General features: G+C 37.2%; 1 protein-coding gene across 2 annotated transcripts in view; it reads left to right on the top strand.

The window, feature by feature from the left end:
* Nucleotides 1-25,265, top strand: part of NRAP (nebulin related anchoring protein) — a 53,297-nt gene that overhangs the window by 5,815 nt on the left and 22,217 nt on the right. For both annotated transcript variants that reach the window (XM_054205089.1, XM_054205088.1), the window contains exons 7-25: nt 832-936; nt 1,471-1,578; nt 3,132-3,236; nt 5,963-6,067; nt 8,041-8,157; nt 9,923-10,027; nt 10,976-11,083; nt 11,782-11,886; nt 14,228-14,326; nt 14,842-14,946; nt 16,535-16,642; nt 17,488-17,589; nt 18,076-18,273; nt 18,497-18,601; nt 20,858-20,956; nt 21,585-21,689; nt 22,162-22,269; nt 22,894-23,205; nt 24,245-24,349. In XM_054205089.1, the coding sequence (XP_054061064.1) occupies nt 832-936; nt 1,471-1,578; nt 3,132-3,236; nt 5,963-6,067; nt 8,041-8,157; nt 9,923-10,027; nt 10,976-11,083; nt 11,782-11,886; nt 14,228-14,326; nt 14,842-14,946; nt 16,535-16,642; nt 17,488-17,589; nt 18,076-18,273; nt 18,497-18,601; nt 20,858-20,956; nt 21,585-21,689; nt 22,162-22,269; nt 22,894-23,205; nt 24,245-24,349 (2,304 nt within the window). The remainder of the gene's footprint in view (nt 1-831; nt 937-1,470; nt 1,579-3,131; nt 3,237-5,962; nt 6,068-8,040; nt 8,158-9,922; nt 10,028-10,975; nt 11,084-11,781; nt 11,887-14,227; nt 14,327-14,841; nt 14,947-16,534; nt 16,643-17,487; nt 17,590-18,075; nt 18,274-18,496; nt 18,602-20,857; nt 20,957-21,584; nt 21,690-22,161; nt 22,270-22,893; nt 23,206-24,244; nt 24,350-25,265) is intronic.

The following is a 25,265-nucleotide window of genomic DNA, read 5'->3' as shown; positions in this document are numbered from 1 at the left end:
TAATTGTATGTTAGACTTCTGAATTTGGAGAATCCTGTGTTTAGGCCATTCACTTCAGACAGTATGTTCTATGATGGATATTTGTTGTACTGTTAATTCTACGAAGTGAGCAAACTTTAACATGATGCAGGAAATAGGGTTAACAAACTACTTGGCCTGGGAAGACAATAATATAGGATAAATGGCGATATAGATATTTCCTGAAAGATGTCACAACTTTTTCTGTAATGTAGCACAAGCTGAAAGAGATTGTGAATCACCCTGAAATTTTTATTTACTTCATTACCTTTATTTTCACTTTATGCCTTTATTAATCTATTCATTTACATCTGATGTTTTTTGCTTTCCTTATTATTTGAAGTTAAATACCATAATATTAAATAAAAATACTGTAATATTGAATTTAATTAATATACAAGCTACTTTAAATATATGCACAGAAAATTGCTTATTTATAAAAATAACAATTCAACTGAAAAAGATAAAATCCTGTAGAAATTATTTCAAAGTATTGCATTGTTTTCTGCATACACTGTCTGCATTGTCATTGCAGTATGATCTTAGTGTTTTGGGCCGTTAATGACTATTTTAATCAAATGTATGGCTCACATAAATCTAGTATAATTTGGAAATTTGATTATTTGGGTCCCTTTCTGTCTGCTTCTGGCATTCACTTTAAGGAAATTGGGCCTTAAATATACTAATAGCTTGACTGTACGGTGGGGAGTGTCATGACTGCTGTTGCTCGTTTTCTCTTGAAGCCTTCTGAAAGAAAATGCATATTAGCTGCTCATTGCTCGTAATATTTATTTTATACGTTTTCTCCCTCAGGTAGAATATAAGCGGGGACATGAAGAGAGAGTTTCGAAGTTCACCTCCGTTGTAGACACTCCAGATATACTTCACGCAAAGGCTGGAGCACAGCTTTCAAGTGACGTAAGTGAAACAAAATAAGTTGACCTGTTTTTGACTCTGCAAGTGACTCTTACATCACTTAGAAATATGAACACAAAAAAAAGTAAAAAATTAATATTTTAAAGGCAGACTCATTTTACCATCAAGTATTTAATACTTCCAGTTATAAAGACAATATTCAGTTCTAGGCTATTTTAGGGACTAGCTGGCTGTCAGAACTGAAGGCAGAGAACTAGTCTGTTCTATACCCAGCAACTGGGTGCCATGCAAAGTAAAGAAGCTGCCTGACACTAATACAAATTCTTGCAGACAGCTTTATTATTTTCTTTAAAAAACTGTGATCCATCCTATACCCTGAACGAGGCACAGAGGTCCTACAGAAGGTAAGCGATGTAGTTAAAGACTACGTTGTAAAGATTCAGACTTCATAGTTCATCTTCCGTTTGGCAGATGACAGTCATCAAACACCTGACTTTGCAAATTTAAGAATCGATCATGTGTGCAATCAAGATACATTTAATCTGATTAATCCTGAACTGTCTTGGACTTTTACAGTTGAAATACACAGAAGACTTTGAAGAACGGAAAGGGAAAGGCAGCTTTCCAGCTATGATCACTCCAGCTTATCAAATAGCCAAGAGAGCGAATGAATTAGCCAGTGATGTAAGTGTCCAAAGCAAAGTCTGTTTTTGGGAAGAAAAGAATAAATTCCTCCACAAATTTTGGATTAAAATGTTTACTGGCAGAAATTCCATGAGCACTGTGGAGTTATGCTAGCAGTAGACTTCATAAACAGATTTTCAAGTGATTGTCCTTTGCAGGGCCAAAGTTGAGGTTTATGCACAAGGAGAAAATAAGACATTTTATTTGTGAATCAACACTGTGGATTTTTGTGGGCAAAAGTGTCCCCTTTACCCAGCCTCCTGTTGCATACAACCGAGAAGAAAGACAATAAGGAGTCAGCTGGAGGTCTTTGATTTCATTCTGCCCAACCCAATATGAGTTAGATGGGCAGAAGTGCAACTCTAATTTACACAATATTTCTGGGTGACTTTGTATCAGGGGAGGACTGTGTTTGCAGAGCTCTGCTTTGCCGTGACTTTCCATGCTCCCAGTGGGTCCCTGCAGTTCATTCTCCTATTCCGTCTTTTGTGCTGTTGCAGGATAAGGCTTTTATTTATGCAAGAAATTAGCTTCTTGAATAGCAATTGTATATATAAAGTATATACACACAGATATAAATATGTGCATACGTTTGACATAGGTATGGATTCATAAATACAGCTTTCTATTCCATTCATTTTCCTCTCCTTACTGTTGTGGCGTTTTTTAACTCCTTGGTGTACTGATCTTTATTGGTTTGCTTTCTCTCTCCAAACATAGCAAAACCACAACACCCCTCTGTTGTTTAAAATGCATTGTAAAAGGATATCGGTATTGCTTCAAAATGTACAGTTAATTGTGTTTTGTCACTGGAGACTGAAAGGAAAGCTCTTTTTGTTGGAGAAGATAACGTATTGTGCTAACTCAATGGAAGTGAATTTAAAACGTTATTAAGAGTCACTGAGGAAAATAAGAAGAGATCTGTAATTTTGAAGGCAGAAGCAACTGACTGTAAAACATTTGAATGTTTTTGTTTGCCTTTGATCTGTGGAAAACCCTTCATTTATGTCAGCAAACACACATGGTGATTAAAGGGCAGCATCAGGTTATAGGTGCTATTTTGACTTAGCAAAGGTAGTGCAAATCTTTGTCTAAACTTAAAGGTTGATTGCTTAAAATTCCCTTGATCATTGAGGAGATCAGTGTCTTTCAGAAACAAGCCCATTTATTAATGGTGTTCAGATGACCCTGTGGTAAAAAAAGTGCGCTGTGGTAACCCTGAATTTACATTACAATCAGTTCTATTTTTTTAACCTGCTGGAGCATGAGGGATTAGCCACTGACAAGCAGGGAACAGACAACCCAGACAAACTGGGTCTGGGTTGAAATGGCGAGTCCCATGTTCCTAGTGCATTCCTAAAAAGTACAACACTCTTTTTGTTTTTATATCTCCAAGTGGCATATTTGACTTCTATATATTGGTGGCAATGGGATTTTGAGAATCTTTTATTGTCAACATGTACGTGTCGTTGATTGTTATTTATTATGCAGCGTCTGTGTACCAGACTAAACTCATCCAGATGATTCTTCTCCTTTTCTTTTTTTCCTGTTAGGTAAAGTATCATCAAAGATATGAAAAAGAGATCAAGGGAAAAGCAAGCCATACAGCTGGAACAGATGTTACTTTTGCAAGAGAAAATGTTGATCAATGTGGACAGGTATGCAACATCCGAGAGATAGCCATGCTGATGTTGATTATTAATATGGCTGATTGGTCAAGACTTTAGAAACTGCAGTGGAACCTATTTTCACTTTGCTTTCCTGTATAAGAAAGCAAGGTTTCAAAGGAAAAGATGGTGTGCAACAGCACCGTGCCCTGAATGTGTAATGTGTTCTGTATTGGCACTTACAAGATGAGACTATAAGGTTCGTGCATTGTCACTGCTTGATCCTTATGGTAGGATCATTCCAAAAGGTAAGCCTTACCCTGGCAAATTTTATCTGTGTGCATGTATGGACTATACATGTCTATTGTGGTGGTGTTATGTGTCAGACTGAAATGAGTTTACTTGTGAAAACTTTCCCATTCCATGAGAAATAAAATATAAATTCAGTTAGGTGAAAAAGTAAAAGGGCTGTGAAATGGTAGAAAGTTAATAGGTAGTTAAGCGTCTTTTCCCTGCCAGTATTTTTAGAAATCTTAGAAGCTTTGCATCTCTAAATGCGTGCAAATGGCACTGAAGATCATACACAATCTCTTAGATTTCAGCTTTTCTGCAAAAGTGGTATTGTAGGCTAGACATGTTGTAGTTCTGCATTCGTGGAACCAAGTAGGCTTTAGTTCTGTTTTGGTCTGTGTCATTAATTTTGCTTTTATTTCATTTTTAAGGGAATGCAATTTTTTTTTATGGTCTCCCAAAATGCATCCAAAGTTCTATTCCAGTTAAGTTAGGGAAATAGTACAGTTAAATAGAACTGAATACAGCTAAAGGGAATTTGAAAGGAATTGAATAGTGTTTTTGTATAAAAAAACCTGTATGGTTAGTCTTTGGTTTTTCATCCTAGCTCCTCATGAGATCCATATATTTTGGAGAAATGAAGGAACAGGGAATGTATTGTCCTAAGACACTTGGGAGTTTTATGTTTCTTCACTTCTTCTGTCCAAACCTACATCTTCTAATATGTGAAAAGCAAACCATCCTTGAATAATATGAGTTTAGAATATGTAGCATTGAAGCCTTCAATTAGTTTCTGTCTTTTGAGCTACTGCAAGTTTTAGTAAGAATAAACAAATAAAATGAATTTGAAAAAGCACTAATTGCGTTTTCAAGCATTTCATTTCAAGCACTGCATTCAAGCATTTCAATTACTGCTATCTTTAGAATTAATTTAAGGTTTTTTTCTTTGAAAGTATCTTTGAAACTTCAGTCACAGACTTCAAATTTAATTTGAGTTTTAATCTTCATAGATTGTATTCCGATATTTTTATTCAAATAAAATAGAGGCACTGAAATTAGTGGATCTCTCTGAGTGAAGCATGAGTGACTTAACATGGGTAAAGGGATTAGCTTTATAACTGTTGAGATCATGAGGGTACATCATACAGATCTATATATAACATGAGACAATTTAAGGAATCTTACTGTAAAATTCCTGTGTGCTGAACACCTGTTTTGTTCATATTTAAAAAAAAAAACTTAGAGGTGGCTAAAATTTATTTTCCAGAACTTTGAAAATACTGTAAGAAAATTTGAAAATACTGTAAGAAAAAGAAAATGGCAAGTTAGTCTGAAGAAGACAAACTCACCAATGGCATTTTAAAAAACTAACTCAGCTGATTAGTCAAGGATATTTTTTCGTTTTCTGCACCTGTTTATAGAATAATTTAGATGCTATAACTATAATTACATTATATGGTTCACAAATTTATGATATGACCTATCTTATCATGTGACATTGATGGTGCACAAAATGACATGCAATGGATTGTTTTGCATTGAGAAGTCACAAGAGATACCCCAAATATTTATAGTCCTTTCTATCTGTGCTCTCCATGACATTCTTGACATGCTACACATTCTTTTTTCGCTTAAATTGGCTCTTTACTACAAAGGATTTACAAAATATTACAGAGAAGACACATTACGCTGTATCTTACTTGTTTGTGTACTTACTCTGTTCTCCCCAGATCTTGCCATAGAAAACTTTGACGTAGTCCAGTGTTTTGTTATTAAATTATCAAAAGGCTTTTCAAATTGTCAAACATTTACATGTAAACTTATTTATAGATAGACTTAACAGTATTAATCCTGCAACAATTTTTTTTTTTTAAATCAAGCAAATGGCGTTTTGTGATTTTGTTCCCTAAGGGGTTTACCACTTTCATGAGGCAGAAATATCTAGATATTTATGAATCCCTCTTCAAAATATATCACTACACTAGAGAAATATTATTTTTGGTCAGTTATGATGTGAGATAGCCATGGAAAGATCAAGAGACTTCTGTCACATTACAAAGGAAGGTCAACCGTACACTAAACTTGGAAAGTTTAAGCAAATCTCCTGGCTGCCCAAACCATTAGATTCTTTTATAGTTTTCCAGGGAAACATATATTGACACATAGAGGGACTAGCAGATATCATCTCTGTAAGAGCTGAAGTGAGATTAGAAGGATGTATATCATTGTATACTTGGATGCTATCTTGACCACGGCTAGTTGCTACCTAAATTTCTCTTGCAATGCAACAAGAGTAATTTTACAGGCACAATAAATTTAATGGGTGGTTTTATTCTTAGAGTTGGTCATTTTATTTTCTTTTTCATAAAAAAGGAATAAAGTGAAGTAATGAACTTTCCTACTAACAAGGACTATGGGGCTTTGTGAAATCACCGAAAGTCCCACCTGCTCATTTATGATGAGTAAACACTCTGAATTTTCTTCAGGATTATATGGATGAGTATGAAGAACGCAGAGGGAAAGGAAGCTTTCCTGCTATGATCACTCCAGCTTATCAAAATGCCAAGAAAGCAAATGAATTGGCAAGTGATGTAAGTATGAAACCTGAATCAATACAATTCATAAACAATTAAAAACAGCAGTTTGTCAGAGCAGTACCTGGGAGGAGAATGCTAAAATTACACTCGAGAAGTAAACAACAATGACATTTCACTGCATTGCTGGGAACTGGATGGCTCAGGGGATTAATAATATCCATTAATAGAAGGGGACACAGCTCCAACTTGCATGAGGGAGGAGATGGATGTAGCAACTAATGGGGATCCCTACTGTTAGGTTAACCCTCCTGGCAAATCTGCACCTGTATTATTAATGAAACCTTCAACTGCCTTAATCATCCTGTGGACCACTGTGGTATTCCCAGTAGTGAATAAATGGAGGATGAATGAGCTGAACTGGTTTTGATATTTTGATGTATCATGCCTCTAGCGCAAAGCAAGTGATATGGAGGAAAAGATTCCATAGTGTACAACACTGTCACTTCACAAGACTGAGCTTATTTCTAGGCTGGGGTTTTTAAGTTTTGGGTGGTAAGGTAAAGAATTGGCAAAAGAAGTGGTGATGTGTGATTCTTGTATGCGGCCCATTGATTAAAGAGCCTGAGTCCTGTTTGAGGAGACTGTTTCTAGCAGTGACAAAAAATGGGTCAGTCTGTAGGTCACTACCCTGTGGCTGCTATGATGGGTTCCTGTGAGTGACAACCTTTGTAGTGTGGACACCTGTCCCCCATGGGGCCGTGTGAGCTGATGGGCTCAGTCTGTTTCCTGAGGAGCTAACAGATGGTTGAGTCTTTCAGCTTGTACCAGCCTGGACTAGACACTAGCAGTAAACTAGAGTGAATGGATCAGTCATATTCTGTAGCTTGAGCTTGTGACTGAGAGAATACAAAAACTTGAAATCTTCTGTGGTCAGTCCTTATTTTGATGACAAACTCAGTGATCCCCTACTTAAACATGAAATATTTAACCTTTCCAGATAAACGTGGCAGTTTCATAGGTTTTCAAAATGCTGAAGGTCAGCAGTTTCTTTATTAATTTGTAATACCTGGAGCAAGGAAAAGTGCTGTTTCGTGGCAGTAACCTTAAGACACTAGGGCACTTATGATCTTCAAGGTCCCTTCCAACTCTAACCATTCTATGATTATATATCAAGCTGCTTCATATCTTTAAGGCCTGAGAAACTGTGTGCAGACTTGGAAAATAAAGTAAAAACCACTTTTCACTTCTTGCACACTTCAAATAATTTGTTTCTTTTTAGATTACGAATCTGATTTTTTAAAGCAGTAACAGGAAATGAAGAATATAAGTATCTCCTTGTATGCAATAAATATTGAAATATATTCCCAATGGAATTTTTTTCTGGACAAAGTTTGGCAAAAGGCCAATATAGGTATTATGTCTCTTCACCCATCGTAGCTCAATTTAAATCAATGTTTTAAACACATGTTTTAAACACAAAAAAGATGTTTAAATTAAATTAACAGATCCCTTATTTCAATATTAATTTGGTAGAGAAATAGAATTGCCTTGAAACATTATAAATGCAAAAAGATATAGCTTTCTCAAAAAGCTGGTTTCTACAAAAGGAAAAGTTCGCAGAGCACTTGTTGACTATCTTTAATTCTCTGACTGGAAGTCTAAAATTAAAGTGCTGAGAATTTACTTCAATAATAGAAGAGCACACAAGTTCCAACCAGTCACTAGCCAAGAATCTGCTAGTTATCTATTCAGGCTACAATCAACAACCAGTGCTGTTCAATCTATGTAAAAAATGAATTTAAAAAAAAATGCTGTCTAGTGAAGTGGCTTGGCAGGGATTGTTAGGGCTGTGATTTTAGATGTGGTTTTTTTCAGGAAGTAACAACTTGCAGTGTTTCAATTTAGCAAGTTTTATTTGCTTATCAAACAAGAATAGGAAAAACCCTAACCCTACTCATGAAGCCAGTCTAAATAGCAATGGTGAAAATGTAGACATCTATTTTATAATTTTTCCTACTTCTTTTCAGATAAAATACAAGAAAGATCTTTCCAAGATGAAAGGTGCAGCTCACTTTCACTCCCTAACAGCTGAAGACAACTTAGTCCTTAAACAAGCACAAAGCGTTAACAAGCTTGTCAGTGAGGTAAGGGGTTGAATCAATCTGTGAACAAGTTTGAGAGCAGCTCATACAAACGTTTGTCTGATGGGTAAGGACTACAGATATAAAAAGCTGGTGTTCTTATTGCCCCCTATGTAACAAAAATGATCTGTGTGTAGCACAGTAACTGGAGAGAAAGGTGCAAGAGCAGATCTTCAGGTGCTGTTGTCTGGCACTTCCAGTGATCTGCACGAAAGTATGGGAAATTAACCCTAGTAGAGGAATTCTACTTCTGGCCACATGAAGAATAGAAATTTAAAAAAATGACCCTGAATTGTGCTGTTGATGTGCTGTGAAGTTATAATCATAAATGCTTTAGGATGACTTGGGTGTGTACATTAGAGTGTTTCAAAGAAGGTTCTACTGATAATTAAAATATAACACCAACAGAGCCAAAATTAGTACCGTTCTGTTAATGCAGGTTTCTGTTTTCTTCCATCACGTGAAAGACTGTGAGTTACTGATAATGCATTCTTCTTCTGCTTGGCAAGGGAAGATTGCTAGGGAATTCTCAGTAGATTCTGAATTATTAATTTATTTATAGTGTCACATCAGCTATAAAGCTATTAATAAATGTGAGTTTCTAGAGCTTCCCCATGGCAGTTTAAAAACTTATACTCTTGAGATGTCAAAGTATAAAACCTTCAATAATGAAAAACCCCTGGAAGTCAGACTGGAAGGGGCCTCCTGGGCGAGTGATTCCTGGCTCCCGCTGTTTCAGCACAGTATCTTAATCCTCCTCTTCTAATTTCTACCCTACATGTATTCCTGTCCACTTTATTACTATTGTGTTTTGTGCCAACATTGCCCTTAAGTTTAAAAAGTTCTTCTCCCTGCACGATTACGTTTCTGAGATGTTTACAAATGGCTATCATTTTCTCTGCCTTTGTTTACCTAGACTAAGCAAGCCAAATTCCTCTCATCTCTCACAGTCTTTCACTGCAGCTGTTACAGGCTGAGTGCATGTTCCTTAAACAGGAATAAGTGTAAGAGTACATAAGTTCTTGATGAGGTCTTGCTGGAACCTGGTACATAGCACGCACACTTCCCCGTGCCTGCTCAAAGGTCTCCTCTTGCTTCTGGCTTGGACTGCATTCACCTTTTTCATGGCTGCATTACTTTGGCATCTCATCATCTTATTGTGGTCAGCCTACATACGGACAGTTTTCTCTTTCTTAGCTTTTCCAGGTGATGAGCTCTTATAGCTGAAATTCTGATGACTACTCCCCACATATATTAACCCCTACATTGCTGAATTTAGTCCCATTTCTATTACCCCTTTAAATATCAGCCCCAACATTCCTACTTCAGAGCAAAAGTACTTAATGGAAATATTAAACCAATTCTGTATTTAAACTTACTCTAAAGAATTCTACTGGTAAACTTCCCCCTGTTCAGTCATTCCTGCTGAAAAACACCCGTTCCTTTTTCTGCTTTCATTTGCTTCACGCTCACCTTAAAATGCCTTCGTAGATCCTTGTTTTTGTTAATAATTTCCCCCATGGCACTGTCTCATGCATTTTGCTCAGGTCTGTATGGATGAAATTGATTGCGTTTCTTTTGCCTAAAAAATGAGAACTGAGTACATGAAAATCATCTTCATATTAATTTTCATCATATGCCATCTGATGAAAACCATGTATCAAACTCTCTGAACAGTGGGTCTGGCTAATAAAAAGTGTGTGGGAGAACTTGGCAGAGAAGGTTAAGGTTTTACCATATTTTTCACTTGTGCGTTTTTATCACAAAGGTGGAGTACAAGAAGGATCTTGGAAACAACAGAGGCTATAGCATGAACTACTGTGATACTCCGCAATTCAAGAATGTGAGCAAGATCTCAAAATTCACCAGTGATGTAAGTTTTCAGTACGTTGTTTGTGGGTTGCTTAACCTGGTAGCTGCCAGAATTGCAAGTCATCTGTGTGTGTTTTTCAGATAAGCATGTGCTGGGGATTTGATTATAACTGATTTTAACTCATGTCTGTACAGCACCTGCCCTCATCTGTCCTGATGGATAGCTGGGGCTCATTTTGTATAGGATTATGAAAAGAACTATTATGATGTATGAAGGAGAGGTCACTTATGATGGACTGCTAATATGGACAAGTAGCTGTCAGCTGTTACTGTTACCTATGATAATTGTTATTTATTTCATCGTGTATATCCATTTCCTGACTGGAAAAATAGGCAGAAGATACTTTACCTGAGTTAATGTTAGAGGAACATGTTTACTGTGTGAACGTAATCAATATTAATAATTATATTGCTTGTATCTCATGATACTGAAGTATAATTTTGCTTTATACTGCTTGCTATCGTTCTCTGAAATCCAGGAGGAGTAAATCTTTTGCCACACAGATGAGATGATAGAATGGTTAATTTATCTTCTTGTCAAATTCCCTACTCTGGGCTTGGTGAAAGCCTCACCAAAACAGTCCAGTTTTGGTAGATGATTATGTGTTCATTTGTTAATGTACAAATAATGCTTCCCTGCAACTTCTTTCTAGTAGTTATTTCTGATGAAATAATATGCAGCAATAGAATGTGGAGGTATCTCCTGTATGTGGCATCCAGGTGATATGAAGAATATGTAAATGACATCTTTTAAAATGGGAAAATCGCAGAGGGTTTTAGTTTTTATTTTTTTTAAGCACCAAGATTTTTGTGGACTCATGAGTTTCTGTAGTGGGGAAACACTAGAAGACCACAGTTGTAATAATTTGTCTCACTGCTATAACCTATGGAAATCCATAGAAAAACTAAATATATTTTCTCTGAGTATTTTTGGTTTTTTTTTATACAGCTTAAATACAAAGAAACCTACCAGAACCAGATGAAAGGTCATTATGTAGGTATTGGCATGGACAAGCGAATGCTACATGCCATGAAAGTTGGCAGCCTGGCAAGCGATGTAAGTCATTTTTAATCACACTTGTATGGTTGTGCTTTCTTGTTTGTAAGTTTTTCCAGAATTAAGTTGATAGAAAACTTTAGATCATATTGTACTGGAGATCTGAAGGATAAATATGTTGAGAAGAGGGGAAATTCTGGGAACCCTTTTGTACTGATTTATAGCTCACTGTGTGGAAGAAGTTAAAATAAGCAAATTCAGTGATCTGGCAACATACTGAGCTCCTTCAGTTTTCTTTGAGATCAGTAGGATGCTGAAGGTTGCTTGCCACCACCCCCAGGGTCAGACCTTTGCTGAAAAAAGAGTCTTTAATGAAGATTTCTAGATTCCAATTTAATTTACTGGGTTAGTCAAGAAGCTATTTTGTTACATACCATTCCTTCAAGTACATTATTTACAAATCTGTAAGAAGCTTGAGAACTAAGCAGAAAGATAAAAGAGATGTGTCATAGGTGGAAGTTAAGTTAATGCTCCCACTGTTGGCATTGGATTAATTGAGGAGCTGAAAAAGAATCAATTAGTGGCTAAACTATGCAAATAATTTCATTTTCTTTGTCACTCATGACATTGAACTTACTTTGTTTCCTGCATTTAATATTAATATTATTGTTTCTCCTTTCCTCTTGACTGATAATTATTCAAACAAATGACAGCTTAAAAAAAAAAGAATTTTTTTTTTTGTTCTCCCTGTGTTTCAGATAGCCTATAAATCTGACTACAAACATGACGGTGTTGACTACAATTACCCAGCTACTCTCACTCCTTCATATCAGACAACAAGGAAGTTGGTCCCTTTGAAAGATGTAAATAATTTTATGGGTTTTTTTTTTCTATGACTTGCATGGCTCATCATCTCTCTGTAGGAGAGATTGTGGTAGATTACTTGTGTCAAATGATGATTTAATCATGGGAGAAAACAGCTAGTGATAACAAAGTTAAAGCAAAAAAGTGCAGGGAGTCAGGACAGCTCAGAGGAATAGAAAGTGCTGCCACCTCCTGTCAAGGGGTTCAGTTCAGCACAGATTGTACAGTGATGTGGAATGAGTGAGTTCTGCCCCATCCCTAGTCTGTGCTGCAAAACATCTCACCATCCTGGGCAGCTTCAACAGCAGCATCAAGCACTGAAAGGCCAGGGAGACTTAAACAGGCTTGTCATCCTTTGGGAATTCCCTGAAAATAGATGTTCACCTTTGAAGGGGAACTAATTGGCCACATAACCTTCCTTATGCCTGTGGTCTGTGCAAGAGGTGCCCCCTGTGCTTGGGGCTGGGCTACTGATGGAACAATGTGAAGAAATTTGTGTACTGCTGTGGTTATATGTGCTTTGCAGCTAAATGAAGGACACCAGACTGTAGAGGATACTATGCTTTCACCTTTCACAAGCGTTAGAGGCTTGATTGGTCTCATGTACCATTGGGAACTTAACCTGTGCTTTAGTTAGGAGCACAGTCACCAGGCATTATTTATAAAATCAACAGGAAGAGAGCAGCGCCTCTGCAGAGCATTTCTGACTACCTAAGATGTGTACAAGAGAGGCCATTAACATTATATGAAATTTATCTGGTCCTAAGTACCTCTTCCAAGAAAAAGATGGTAGCATGAAGAGGTAGAATTAAGAAACCTGATGTTTTTGAAAAAGTACTTGATATACTTTAAGGTGCACTATTGCCTCTTGAGCAGTAATTTCAGCTTTGTCTTTGAAAAAGCTTAAAAATGTAGTTCACTGTTTGATTGCTTACTGTGTGAGACCGTTGTATCCTTAAAGAGTTTGAAGTAAGCATAAATTCGTGTCCAAAATGTACAAATTAGTTCTACCCAAACATTTCAGCACTACCTGTGGCTCCATAATTCATAGTCAGCATCTGGTTTTGGAGCACGTAAATCAATTGGCCACAGAGACTCGGTTGCACTAGTCACGATCATCATCCAGTAGTTTTGAATCAGTCCCAGGGTTCGTCTGCTCACTGATAACCAACATCAACTCTCTAAGAATACAACTCTCTCACACGCTAAGTAATCACAAGTAGCAATAAATACCGAGTTTCAGTTAAAAAGAAATGATCCCTTTCTGTGGAAGTAAAATTCTCTCTGTAAAGAAGTAAATAAACTGTTTTAAATATCTTGATCGTTTTGGACTTGTGAGAGAATTCAAGCCTTTTTTCCCAGTTTTTCTCATTGTGGCAGAAAGAACAAAGTTTATATGAGGATACCTGAGGTAAGAAGGTCCACATTAAAATGATTTCAGTAACTCAAAGTCTCTAGAAATATATTCCACTTTACTGGGGAAAAAAAAAAGTATTCTTAAGAAACTAGTTTTAAACTGTGCAATATTTGCAAAGTGGTGATTAACTGCAGTTAGTACTAATTAAGGCCTATAGAGAATAATAGTTGCGTCCTGCAGTGTAGCACTGAGTCCTTTGGCAGCAGCAGGTTTGACAGAAAGCTTCTCCATGATTTTTTCATCTTGCATGATTTTGGGGTTTAATATATTTATTTTATAGCTTATTATTCCTGCTACCGTGATAATGTGTTAGGAATTTAGTGGGCTCCAATACTTTCAATGGCTGATCTTAAAATGACTTTTTTTTACTATAAATATATATTTTTCTTCTCTCATCACCCACACAAAACTCTTACCACACAGGGAAATTCTGTGATTAATTTAATTATTACACTAAAACTCAGTAAAACCAAAGTGTAAGAGAGTTCCTTTGGTCTGCAGAGCATTACAATGGGCAGACCTCTTAATGGACAGTTACAGTGTTCCTTTATAGAGACAGTCTCAGAAAGATAAAAATATTCTGAGTGATGGTTAAGGATATCAGTTTTGCAGGAATGCTTTGGGGACAAGCTGAAATTGCAACTTTTTAAGAATTTATGGTTTTGAGGGGATGGAGTTATAAGTGAAGTTAATTTTCAAAGTGGAATAAAAACTGTGACCTCAGACTAGGAAATTTTCAGAGCATTAACTCAGATCTCATCCAAGAGACCCTGGCGTTTTTCCTCACCTCTATTTATTATGGTTTAAGTAATGATTTATCCAGTGTATTAGCTAACAAAACTTTGTCTACTCAGTCTCTCATTTTCCAGTCTGAATATTTCTTCCTGTATTAAATCTTTTTTTTTAATTTTATTTTAAATTAGGTAAACTACAGGCAAAGCATAGACAAGGTGAAGTACAGCTCTGTTGCCAGCACTCCGCAAATTGCTCAAGCCAAAATAAATGCGCAGCAGCTCAGTGATGTAAGTTTTTTCATCAGCCATCATTGTTTATTAGAATTATGAGATAATTTTATTTCATAGCATTTGTAGCACTTCACTGTTTTTATTGTTGATCGTTCATCACCAGATTTACAACCAAAACAAGAATACAAATTGAATGAAATCACTTCCAAAAATGTGAAAAGCATACCAGTAGATTTAACATTTTCCTCATTGTGAAGAGTTGTATTAGTGTGCTTTTTTAGGGATTTGTCTTCTGTGTATTTATTAATGCATGTTTTGTTAATCAGGTATTTTCTACTTTTAGACAGTCAGTAACTGTTCTGTTACAGAATAATTATTCTACTTCCTAGCACCTAGGTAAAAGTCATAATTGCCTTATTGCCCTCGTATTTATGTCAGCCATACCTGTGAGTGTATCTGTAACATATGGCACTAATAGCCTGAAATTCAACAGCGGTCAATCTGTGTAACGGTCATATTTTTAATGATATAAAATAACTGGGTTTCTTGTTGACTTTTTCAATATATGGCAGTTGAGCTACCGAGCCCAGTATGAGAAGACAAAAACAAATTACACTCTACCGCAGGACGTACCTCAGTTAGTCAAGGCAAAAGCCAATGCTGAGTTATACAGTGAGGTAAGCCAAGTGATGTGGAAATATTGGTATTCATATTAATAGACAGAAATTAATGTAAAGATGCTGACACCGCTTCTGAAACCATTTGGCATTTATTATCGGTCTTTACAGAACGAGGTATGGTAAACAGAATAGGTAGGGATACAATCTCAAGTATGGTGAAACTGCTAGACTTTTCTTTTAAGACCTTTTCAGATGATTTGAATTTGTTTAGTAAATCAGTGTTCGCTTCACAAAATTAACTGCTTCTGAGGTGGTAGTTGTATGAAGAACCAACATTTGCACAGTTCTAATAACTCACGTCCCACTGAAGTCAATGGAAAGAAACACAGTGACTTCAGTGAGCTTGGATCAAGCCCACTGTTGTTGCCGTTCATAATTCACGACAATAGGTAGTGATTTACATAGACACCTGGGTGTGAAAATCAAGCATTTGCAGGAAAAGTTTAATTTTTATTTAATTTTTTAAAGTACTTTTCAAGCTTCCATTCTTGTAGATAGTTTTGGAGGAAAAAAGCCCAACAGGACAAATAAATGCAAACCCAGAAAAAACCTTCAGACTTACTACTGGTGTGACTGTTATTTTTAAGCGAGCTTCATAAATTTTCAGTGTTTTGAGTTGGCATTACTGCAAGTTTTTCCTGGCATATTCATACCTGTGTTCTTCCTCTAAGTTTCATTTGAATTACGTTGGTGGAGTATTGTGAAGCAATACTCTTTGTGGCTATAATGTGTAGGGCTGCATACTCATTGTTAGATACCGGTAAAATATAACCACACGAAAAGCCAAATACAGAAATCGTGGCTTCCTGGGTACTTCATTAGGTGCATGCATAGTATGCATGAAGGCATACTTGATCCTGCTCTAACGGAATTTCAAGTGGAACCTTAAAAAAGAGCTTAAACAACTAGTACTTTAACTTCCATTAACTTTCAGAAGTTAAGCTTATGATTCTCATGCATTTCATCTGCATTTGTCATATCGTGTGGCTCATGAGTGTGCTTTTGAAGCAAATCTCCTGATCATAAGGGTTGCTTCACTGAGCTTTGCTTCACATTATGGGGTGGTCTGAGAGCACATGAGCTGGATTCCTTTTGAAAGAAACCAAACTGAAAGATGCTCTCCAGCAGCTCACATAAAGAACTGCAGCTACAAATAGGCATTCAGTGCATGGGACCTGACTAGCTGTAGTTTGACAGGGGGAGGAAGAAAAATCCTGAAACGAGTAGTGCGATGTCTGATTCTGAGCACCAGCTGTTCCGCCCTATAGATCAGCTCCTATTGATCTACAGTATTTGCGTATGCAGACATAACCACAGTTACTTCTGAAAAACCTTCCCTCCCCCACGCCTGTTTAAAATTGAAAGCTATTGGTGCATGTTCGGGGATTTAAAGTGCCTGTAAACGCCAAGAATAAAATTCTTGACTCAATTAGCTCAAGACGATAATGAACCGTGACTTAAAAAGGTTCCAGTTTGGGGACTGAGCATATGTATACTTCTGTTTTGCTCTTAGTTATTTTTGTGTTCATTTGAAGATCTTGTGTGTTTATGTGTTAGTGACATGTTGCTGTCTTTTCTTTCTCAGATTAAGTACAAAGAAGGCTGGGAGAAGAGTAAGGGCCGGGGCTTTGAAATGAAACTTGATTCTCTGCCTTTACTTGCTGCCAAAGCTTCAAGGGATCTTGCCAGTGATGTATGTTGTATTTAATTACCTAGGAATTATTCTTTATATAAGTTGCTGTAGCACAGGGAAATAAAGTTTAGCTCACTTCATCCGGATTTTTAAGTCCTGCGTTTGGCTGTTCATCTTTCTCAATGGCTGATGAGCAATTGGAAACTTTCTCAGACTCTGCTATGAATTTTTACTCTCTGAAAATTATTTTTTTTTAAATACAAGTGTACAGAAGGAAGCAAAATTTGCAAAATAGCAATGGCTCAATCCTCCCATAGTAAAATTCAGTGGTTTGAATTGTTTATAGCCTCAAAAAGGCTGTTATCATCCACTGCAAGTAGAATGCATATTTCTTTAGTCTGCTTCTTTAACATAAACACATGTGTAGAAAAAAAATTTCAAATGAACTCTTTTTAAACGAATTATCTCATGATTCTTAACCTGTGGAGAGGCAGGAAGGAAACTTTTCCAGCAGCTGGAAACTGTTCAGCCATGAAGGTGATTCCGAAATCCCACCTCATTAAAAAAATGAAATCTTGAATTCCTTGCTTGGATTTTACATGATGGATTTCTTATCTTTGGCTTTAAGAGCAAGATGATTTAGCTAATCAGAACACTTTAAGTTTATAAGCATATCCCCTCAGAGAAACAAGCCTTAAAGAATGAGGTTAAAGACAACATAAATGAAGTCAACCTGGTATACCTTTGGAAATTTCTGAGAAAATCTGGGAAATCTGAAGTGAGAAAGTGAGAATCAGACTAAGACCTTGTAAATTTTGACCATCCAAATTGCTGGTGAAAAACATATTGCTTATCTCGTGGGTAACTGGAAATGTTCTTTGACTTAAACTATTTTTTTTTCACAGATTAAATATAAAGAAGAATATGAAAAAACAAAAGGAAAAGCAATTGGAACCAAAGATTCAAGACTTTTGCACTCTCTGCAGGTAGCCAAGATGAGTAGTGAGGTAAGTTATTTCTTTCTTTTCCTCAAAAGGTGTTTTTCATAATTATTAATCTTTCAGCAACAATATGTGATCTACCACTGTTACTGCTTTCACTTGAAGAAATTCTTGGAAGCATTTAACAAAAATTGGTTAATCTGCAGTGATTGCACAGTATTTTTGTTCTCATACAGAATTTTGTGTTGACGGTCCTTATTTTGGGGCAGGAAAATAACATCCTATTAGAACCCCAATATAAACACTTCTTCATAAAACTTTCAATCAGATAAAAGTATGTCAAAAGTAAGATGTACTGTAATAGAGAAGAGTCTCTAGAGTCTGCAAAACTCATCCTTCCATCTATTTTGTTCATCCCTCATAGGAACTAATTTCTACATGTGGTTTTTGCCTAGTCTGCATAAGGACCCAAACAAGAGTGGAGATTGAAGATAGTTTTGGCTTTACAATACACTGATACAGACAACTTATTTTCATTCCTTCTATTTCTAGATCGCGTACAAAAAGGGTTTTGAGGAGAGTAAGACCCATTTCCATCTGCCTATGGATATGGTAAACCTGAGACATGCTAAGAAGGCCCAGGCGCTTGCTAGTGACCTAGATTATAGAAAGAGACTCCATGAATACACGGTGGTTCCAGAAGATATGAAGACCAAATGGGCAAAGAAGGCCTATGGTCTTCAGAGTGATGTAAGATAATATATACTCAGCTTAACTGTTACAAGTAGTATCAGTGTTTATAGACTTCTTGAGTTTTACATTATTTCTTATTTTATATGGACGCTGTTTGATTTGCACTAAGACTTTTTAAAATGTTTTTGAAATGTCTTTGAAACTGGAAGGTGTGCACATGTTCACATGCAAACATCGTGCCTCTGTTCCACATGCCAATAAATGTCATTTTGCTCTACAGCTTCGATACAGGGCAGATCTGACATGGATGAAAGGAGCTGGATGTATCACAGAAGGAAGTCTTAATATACAACAAGCCAAAAAGGCAGGAGATTTGGTCAGCGAGGTAAGCAAAGTGCTCAGGCTTCTACCTGTTTTTGTTCAAAGGCTTATGCACGCTTACTCCACTACATTATGTGGAATAGGTAAGGAATTCCAAATACAGAAAATCCTGGGTTAGAGGTTAAGAGTACGTGTTCCCATTATATGATTATTGATTTCTGTCAAGTTTGTGGAGCAAAGTCCCTATAATTGTGCAGCCATCTCTTTTCACTCACCTGCCCATTTTGCAGAATACCATTGAAAGGAATCAAATTCCTATGATACATGCTACATGAAGCGCATAGAGTTTTAAGGAACAGTGCTGAAAAATTAGGTATTTGTTAGCCATGTTTGGAAATTTCTTTGGTCTTCAGCAAATAAGGGCTGTGACTTTACTGGCAACTTCAACTTGTGCTGGTTTTCATTGCTTTCCCTTGATTAATTCATGGCTTCACACTGCCATTAACCTTATGGAAGTACACTTCCTTAGCTGCTTAGCTATGGTTGGGTTGTCTCACTAGTGCTAGGAAAACTAGAGGGCAGAGAGAAGAATAAGTTAGGGGAAGTTTTGACATGAAGGATAAAATCCCACTTAGTGCTGGAGGAAGGAACAGAAGCCAGCTAGTTACTGGAGATCACACTCTCTGATACTTTGGGTCTCTGACATCCTCTCACTGCTCCTGCAAGGGGAGAAAATACATCTTAGAAACAAAAGAAGAGCAGCTACTCTCAGATCCAGTGTCTTGCTAGAGATAGATGACATCTGCTGCTGTGGTATGCTGTAGTAATAATCACTTCCACAAATATTTAATCCATAATGATCTGCCTCTTCATTGCAGTGCTGTGTGAGGCCAAGAGATGTCTGACAGTCACTTAAACTGGCGACTGGTGGATATTATTTTAGAGATCTCTATTGCCATACAGATCCTGGCATTTTGTCATTTCTTTGCAGAATGTCACTACATTGTGTTCCATGCAATGTGACAAAACATGCTGTTTCTAATCTGCCTCCCTCCCTTCCAGGTTCCTAAAATAAAGCGATGAGCACCTCTTTGAAGTGCTGCATGCTTGTTTAACTTCTATTTTGTGTTTCCCTAGCAGAGGCAGTGTAAACTGATCTGTTCACCCATCAGTTCAAACAGAAGGATTTCTCCCCTGAAATGCTAGATAATGAAAAAATGCATTTACACCCTTGCTAGGTGGAATGCCCTGCTTCATGGTTGAACTATTAGAATAAGAATTTGACTAAAGTATACAAGAAGTGTTTGCTTGGTCTCCCCTATCATACTGTGGTCTTGAAATAGGGTGCTGCATTTCCTTCTACTGTCTCAAAGATAGAAAGAGTTGCTTAACTTGCTTTTAAATAAGTGATGCAAAAGGCTCAGGCAGAGACATTAATTCAAAACAGGCCTGATCCAAAACCTGAGGAAGTCAACGAAAGTTTTCTGTTCACTTTGGTGTGTGTTGGATGTAAAACAAAAAGTAAGATGGAATAAAAGTAAGGGCAGTCTGAGTTTCCAAACTAGAAATGTTAGACTCTATGCAGATTTGTCAGTTCAGATAGATTTTATAGTAGTGCTGTAGCAGAGGATGAATGGAGCACAATGTTTTTTCCTACATCCAAGACTTGAGCCTTGTGGAGGACTCTCATAGCTGTTGCTCCCAGGAAGGCTTGACTGCAGTGTCTATGCTGAGCTCTGCTTTGAAAAGAACTGGGAGATGACGGTGAAGGTTTTGAGTTTAAGTTACTTTCAGGACACTGAAATTGCCTGCTGTAATTTAATTGATAATTGAGAAATAGCTTAATAATTTAAAATTATCTCAGTAACATATGTTCAGTGATTTGAAAAACGTGTAAGTGCTTGAGAAGTTTCATGTGAGAAAATGAGATAGTGATATTGACTGTGTAGCTCATGAGCTCTTGACTTAAGTTATACCCAGCTTGTGAAGGACACTCACTGGTTGGTGTGCAACCTAGATCTTGTAAGATGTGTAGCTAGTACATCTGGCACCAAAGAGTATTCATGCTTGCAGTGTCAGCAACGATGCATTTGGCATACTGTTGCACTACCCGCCTTGCCACTGGGGTCCTCCCAGCAGAAAATACGAGCACTGGGTAGTATTTGGAAGCTTATTTTGTTGGTACCTGTGCTAAAACTGTCTGGGGAATTTACAAGGTACTTTGGGCTCTATTAGTCATGTACTTTTTCAAAGCACTACATTTTTTGGGGAAGGTAAATATTGTAGAATCTTTTGTGTAACCTGCTTTAATTTGATGTAGAAAAAATACAGACAGAAGGCTGATGCTCTGAAGTTCACCAGTGTGGCTGACAGTTCTCAGATCAAGCATGCCAAGAAGAGCCAGGAACTGCAAAGTGACGTGAGTCTTTGATTGAATTTTTCTCTGTGCAAGTAGCTTACTCATAATGTGGTGATTCCTGAGATATGTGCATTGAGGTGGTGGTGGAAGAGAACCTAGTCATGAAATCTTTCAATATATGAAATTTCTTGAGATTTATTTCTGAGGGGTTTTATTTGTTTATTTGATGAATTCTCTCGTTGAATTCTCTGAACTAGAACAACAACAACAAAAATCAAACCCCAATGGGAATATCCTATAGTAGGTGCTGTGTACCTAAGTAAAACCATAAACTAGTGGTCTTGAAGGTGAAGGGGGGACACCTAGCATTCAGACTCCGTGAGAAGTTTCTGAATTTTATAAACATGTTTGCTGTTAGACTCTTGGCACCCTAAAGTGATAAATGGTATACAGAACTGTTACCTCTTGGAGGCAGTGAACAAGATACCATGAGTAGTTTGGCGGACCTGACTCTGTGGGTCAGCTTGTAAATTCAGATTTGTTGAAAAAAGTCGTGATGCTGAAGGCTAACTCACCAAATAAATTAACCCTAACAAATCCTTGAATATTTGTGGTGTTTTAATCAGTATTCCTCCAACACTAAACACAGACAACTGCTTGTTAAACATGCTTTGCTTTTTGTGGACAGGTTGCCTACAGGTCAGGAAAAGAGCAGTATCTTCATCAGTACACGATCAGCAAAGACGATCCTGTCTTCATACTGGCCAAAGCAAATGCTGCCAATATCAGTGAGGTACTGTGTGACGCAGAGGTTTGCATTCCCTCACTCCTCTGAATAGTTACAGCTGCTGTTGAAATGTTTATTCTGTAGGTAAAAGTTACGTTCCTTCTCTGAGAAGGTCCAAATGTTTTAGATGTAAAAAATTTATATCTGAATTTAATTACTTGCTCTTAATTAAATACTAGTCACATCTGCTGTTCTGAAGACTTGTCACTTTTAGAGTTTGAAGCTGTGTGTTTTCCACATGCTTCCAGATGAGTGGCATGTTGACAGTTTCACTGGAACCAGTGAGATAATGGGGTTACAGTATCTACAGTATCCACAGTTACAGTATGTAAGTGAAGACACCAGGATCTGATCCTTAGACATATGGTTGCTGGGCATGGAGCGTGCGCTGGTCTGATGTTACAAGCTTTCATTGTGACTATAAAACAAATAGAATATATTGATAGTAATAGAAACTGTGTTATTGTCATCTCTTTAGAAACTCTACAAGAGTAGCTGGGAGAAACTGAAGGAAAAAGGATTTGTGCTTCGTCTGGATGCTTTGTCATTCTTGACAGCTAAGGCAAAGAGGGATCTGGCAAGTGATGTGAGTATGGACTCCATCAGCCCTCTTTATTCTTAGAAGAGCTGACATTCCAGGTTGCTACCAGAGCGTTGGGGATGTGTCACATATGTCTCAGTGCCCTGAGCCACCCTCACTCGATTCAAGCTAAGGAGAAATGAAGGAGTTGTCTGGTGGTTGGCATTCCATAATTGGTCAGAAGGTTTCCTCTCAGCAATTCAGAGTTTTCCCCCACATGCTGACTGTGTTTTCCTATTCTCATTTTGACCTGAGGGTGAATTTTAGAACTCACAATGAAGTGGAAATCTCCTGTGAAACATCGTAACTTAATACATCTATGCCTGGCCAGAAAATTCCTGGCAGAACCTTCTGACTTAAGTGCTTAAAGAATGTTGTTTTTCCTAGAAAGAACTGAAAACATTTCTTACAGCTTTTTGTGAACATATTATTACTGAGAAAGGGTTTATTCTTTATAAACACTTGCTAATTTCTAAGGTATTCCAGTTCTCTTTCGCAAATGGACTTTTTACTTGTTTGTATCAAGGACCAAGCATGTCACAACACTGATAGACCATTTCTTCACTACTAGCAGAGCTGTCAGTTTGGCAGCTTAGATCATTTACTTATAGTCTATATTTTTCTTCACAGATTAAATATAAGGAAGGTTATGAGAAGACGAAGGGTAAGCTAATTGGAGTAAAAGCTGTGGAGGAAGATTCGCAGATGGCTCATTCGCTTCAAATGTCAAAGTTACAGAGCGATCTGGAGTACAAGAAGGCATTTGAGGACACAAAGAATCAGTTTCAGGTCTCCATGGATATGGTTAACCTTGTCCATGCCAAAAAGGCTCAGAATTTGGCCACAGACAGAGGATACAAGACAGCTCTCCATCACTACACAGCCCTGCCTACTGACATGAAAGTGGCATGGGCCAAGTGGGCCTACGGACTGCAAAGTGATGTAAGTCCAGAGCTTAATGTATTTCAACACCCTTTCGTTCAACCCCTTCAGACACTTAGGGCTGAGTTTCTTCAGATGTTTATGCTTTTAATGGCATGACATATTTATACACCTAATTTTTCAACTATTGAACAGCTAATATTAAAGCAGTAAATATTGACCACTTATTTACTCAAGAGAGTAAAGGTGTGTAGTGTTTTTGAGGGGAGTTATAATCCTGTTTATAAGCATGGCTTCTTCAAAGCCTACTTCAAATGTTAATAAAACACTAGAATTCATATATGATATACAATTATTTTTTTTACCTAATGTGCAAGGAGGTTAAACAATTTATGGTGATAAAATTCCATATGGAGACCACATGCTCAGCTGTAACCATCAGATGAACTGTCCGATACAGTAAATGGTTACTGTAAGTCAGACTTTCCATTCTGAGGTTTTAAGTCAGAACTTTTCAAGGAGACTTAGATATGTGTACAGGTCTTGTTGAGGTATAGGTGCTGAAACCCTTCTGTCATCTTTGAGAAACCTGTCTGTAGTGCTTGTATAAGCTTTCAGAATTCAGTAAACTTGGTAGGAGAGATGTTGTGGGGAAAGTGAGAAGTAATCCTGTACTCTTCCTCCTTAAAGACACATGGAAAAACCAAACCAACATGCTTTCCTTCCAGTATAACAAAAGGACTGGGAAACACTAAGTATCATTTTCTTATCATTGCAAGTCATTAATGATCATTTAAACAGAGCACTATGTATGATAAAACTGAAGTTTTGCCACGTTAGAGTAAAAACTGCAAATGACAGTAAGGTGTAGACCACTTCTAAAAATTACCTTGCAAAGCTTATTGCACAAGTGCTAGTGAGTCCTGATACCTCTATGTCATTCTATATTTTTTTTTGCTTTCCTTGCAACTGTGCAATAGTGAATAAAACAAAAGCAGGCACTAATTTGACTTGGTTGTTGTTCCTGAGATGTCTGAATCCTTTAATGGCATTTTAAGTGTATGAACACCAACAATAGGACTTTTTTTTTCTTTGTCAGAACCGATACAGAGCAGATTTGAACTGGATGAAAGGAGCTGGATGGATAGCCACTGGGTCATTAAATGTGGAGCAGGCTAAGAAGGCAGGAGAACTCATTAGTGAGGTGAGATTTCATGACAGCATGTAACAGAATTTGCTGCATAATGCGTGCAAAATGTCTGTATAAAATTAAAATAATTTCCACTCAAAGGGGAAAGAAAAAGGCATACCACATGAAAGCCCTCAAAACCAGGGATAGGACTGGTAATTAGAGGGAAACCAGATACCAAACACACACCAGTAGGAGTCCATATAGCCTTTGCAAAAACAAAGTAGGTGACAAATGATATTATGAATAATAATGGCAATCAAACAGTGCTCAATTGCTACCTACTAGCCTACCTTTTTAATGAAGCAAAACAGGAGAGATGATGAAAAGATGCAGTTATTGGACCCAGAACCTTCTTTTGTAACAGATACACATTCCTCCTTGCTCCTTTTTCATATATATTCACGTTAGCTATTGAAATTCATATAGGTATCTCTGTCTGTAGCCATCTATCAGCCCAAGTAGTTTTCACCCTTATTTCTCCCTATAATCAATATCACTTACAGAAAAAGGTGAACTCTAGAATCCTTTGTGCCAGTCCCATGAAGCCTTCAAAGGAGATTCTGGTGGAAGTGGTTAAAAGGTTCATAGGATTCTGTTCCTGTTATTTTAGAGGGAGTCCTACTGGCCAAATCTGCTGCAGCAGGAGACTGAATACTGTGGTTTTTTAGATAACCGCTGGTGATACTGGAATCATCTGTCCATTCACTCAATGAGAATAACAGCATAACCACTGGTGTGGTGTCTCTAGAAAAGTATGGTCATCCTTTCACATAGGCCTGGTTGCTAACACTATTTTTTTCCCAGGCGATCATCTACAATGAAGAAGCATGATTTTTTTAGACACAATAACCTGGATCCTCAGCTAGTGTAAAGCAAGGTAGCTTCATAAAAACCAATACAGCACTGGTTGCTGGAATAGTAACTGTGA

This window comes from Rissa tridactyla, chromosome 6, assembly GCF_028500815.1.
Source record: "Rissa tridactyla isolate bRisTri1 chromosome 6, bRisTri1.patW.cur.20221130, whole genome shotgun sequence".
In the NCBI taxonomy this organism is placed as follows: domain Eukaryota; kingdom Metazoa; phylum Chordata; class Aves; order Charadriiformes; family Laridae; genus Rissa; species Rissa tridactyla.
This window is presented reverse-complemented; position numbering and strand designations above follow the sequence as displayed.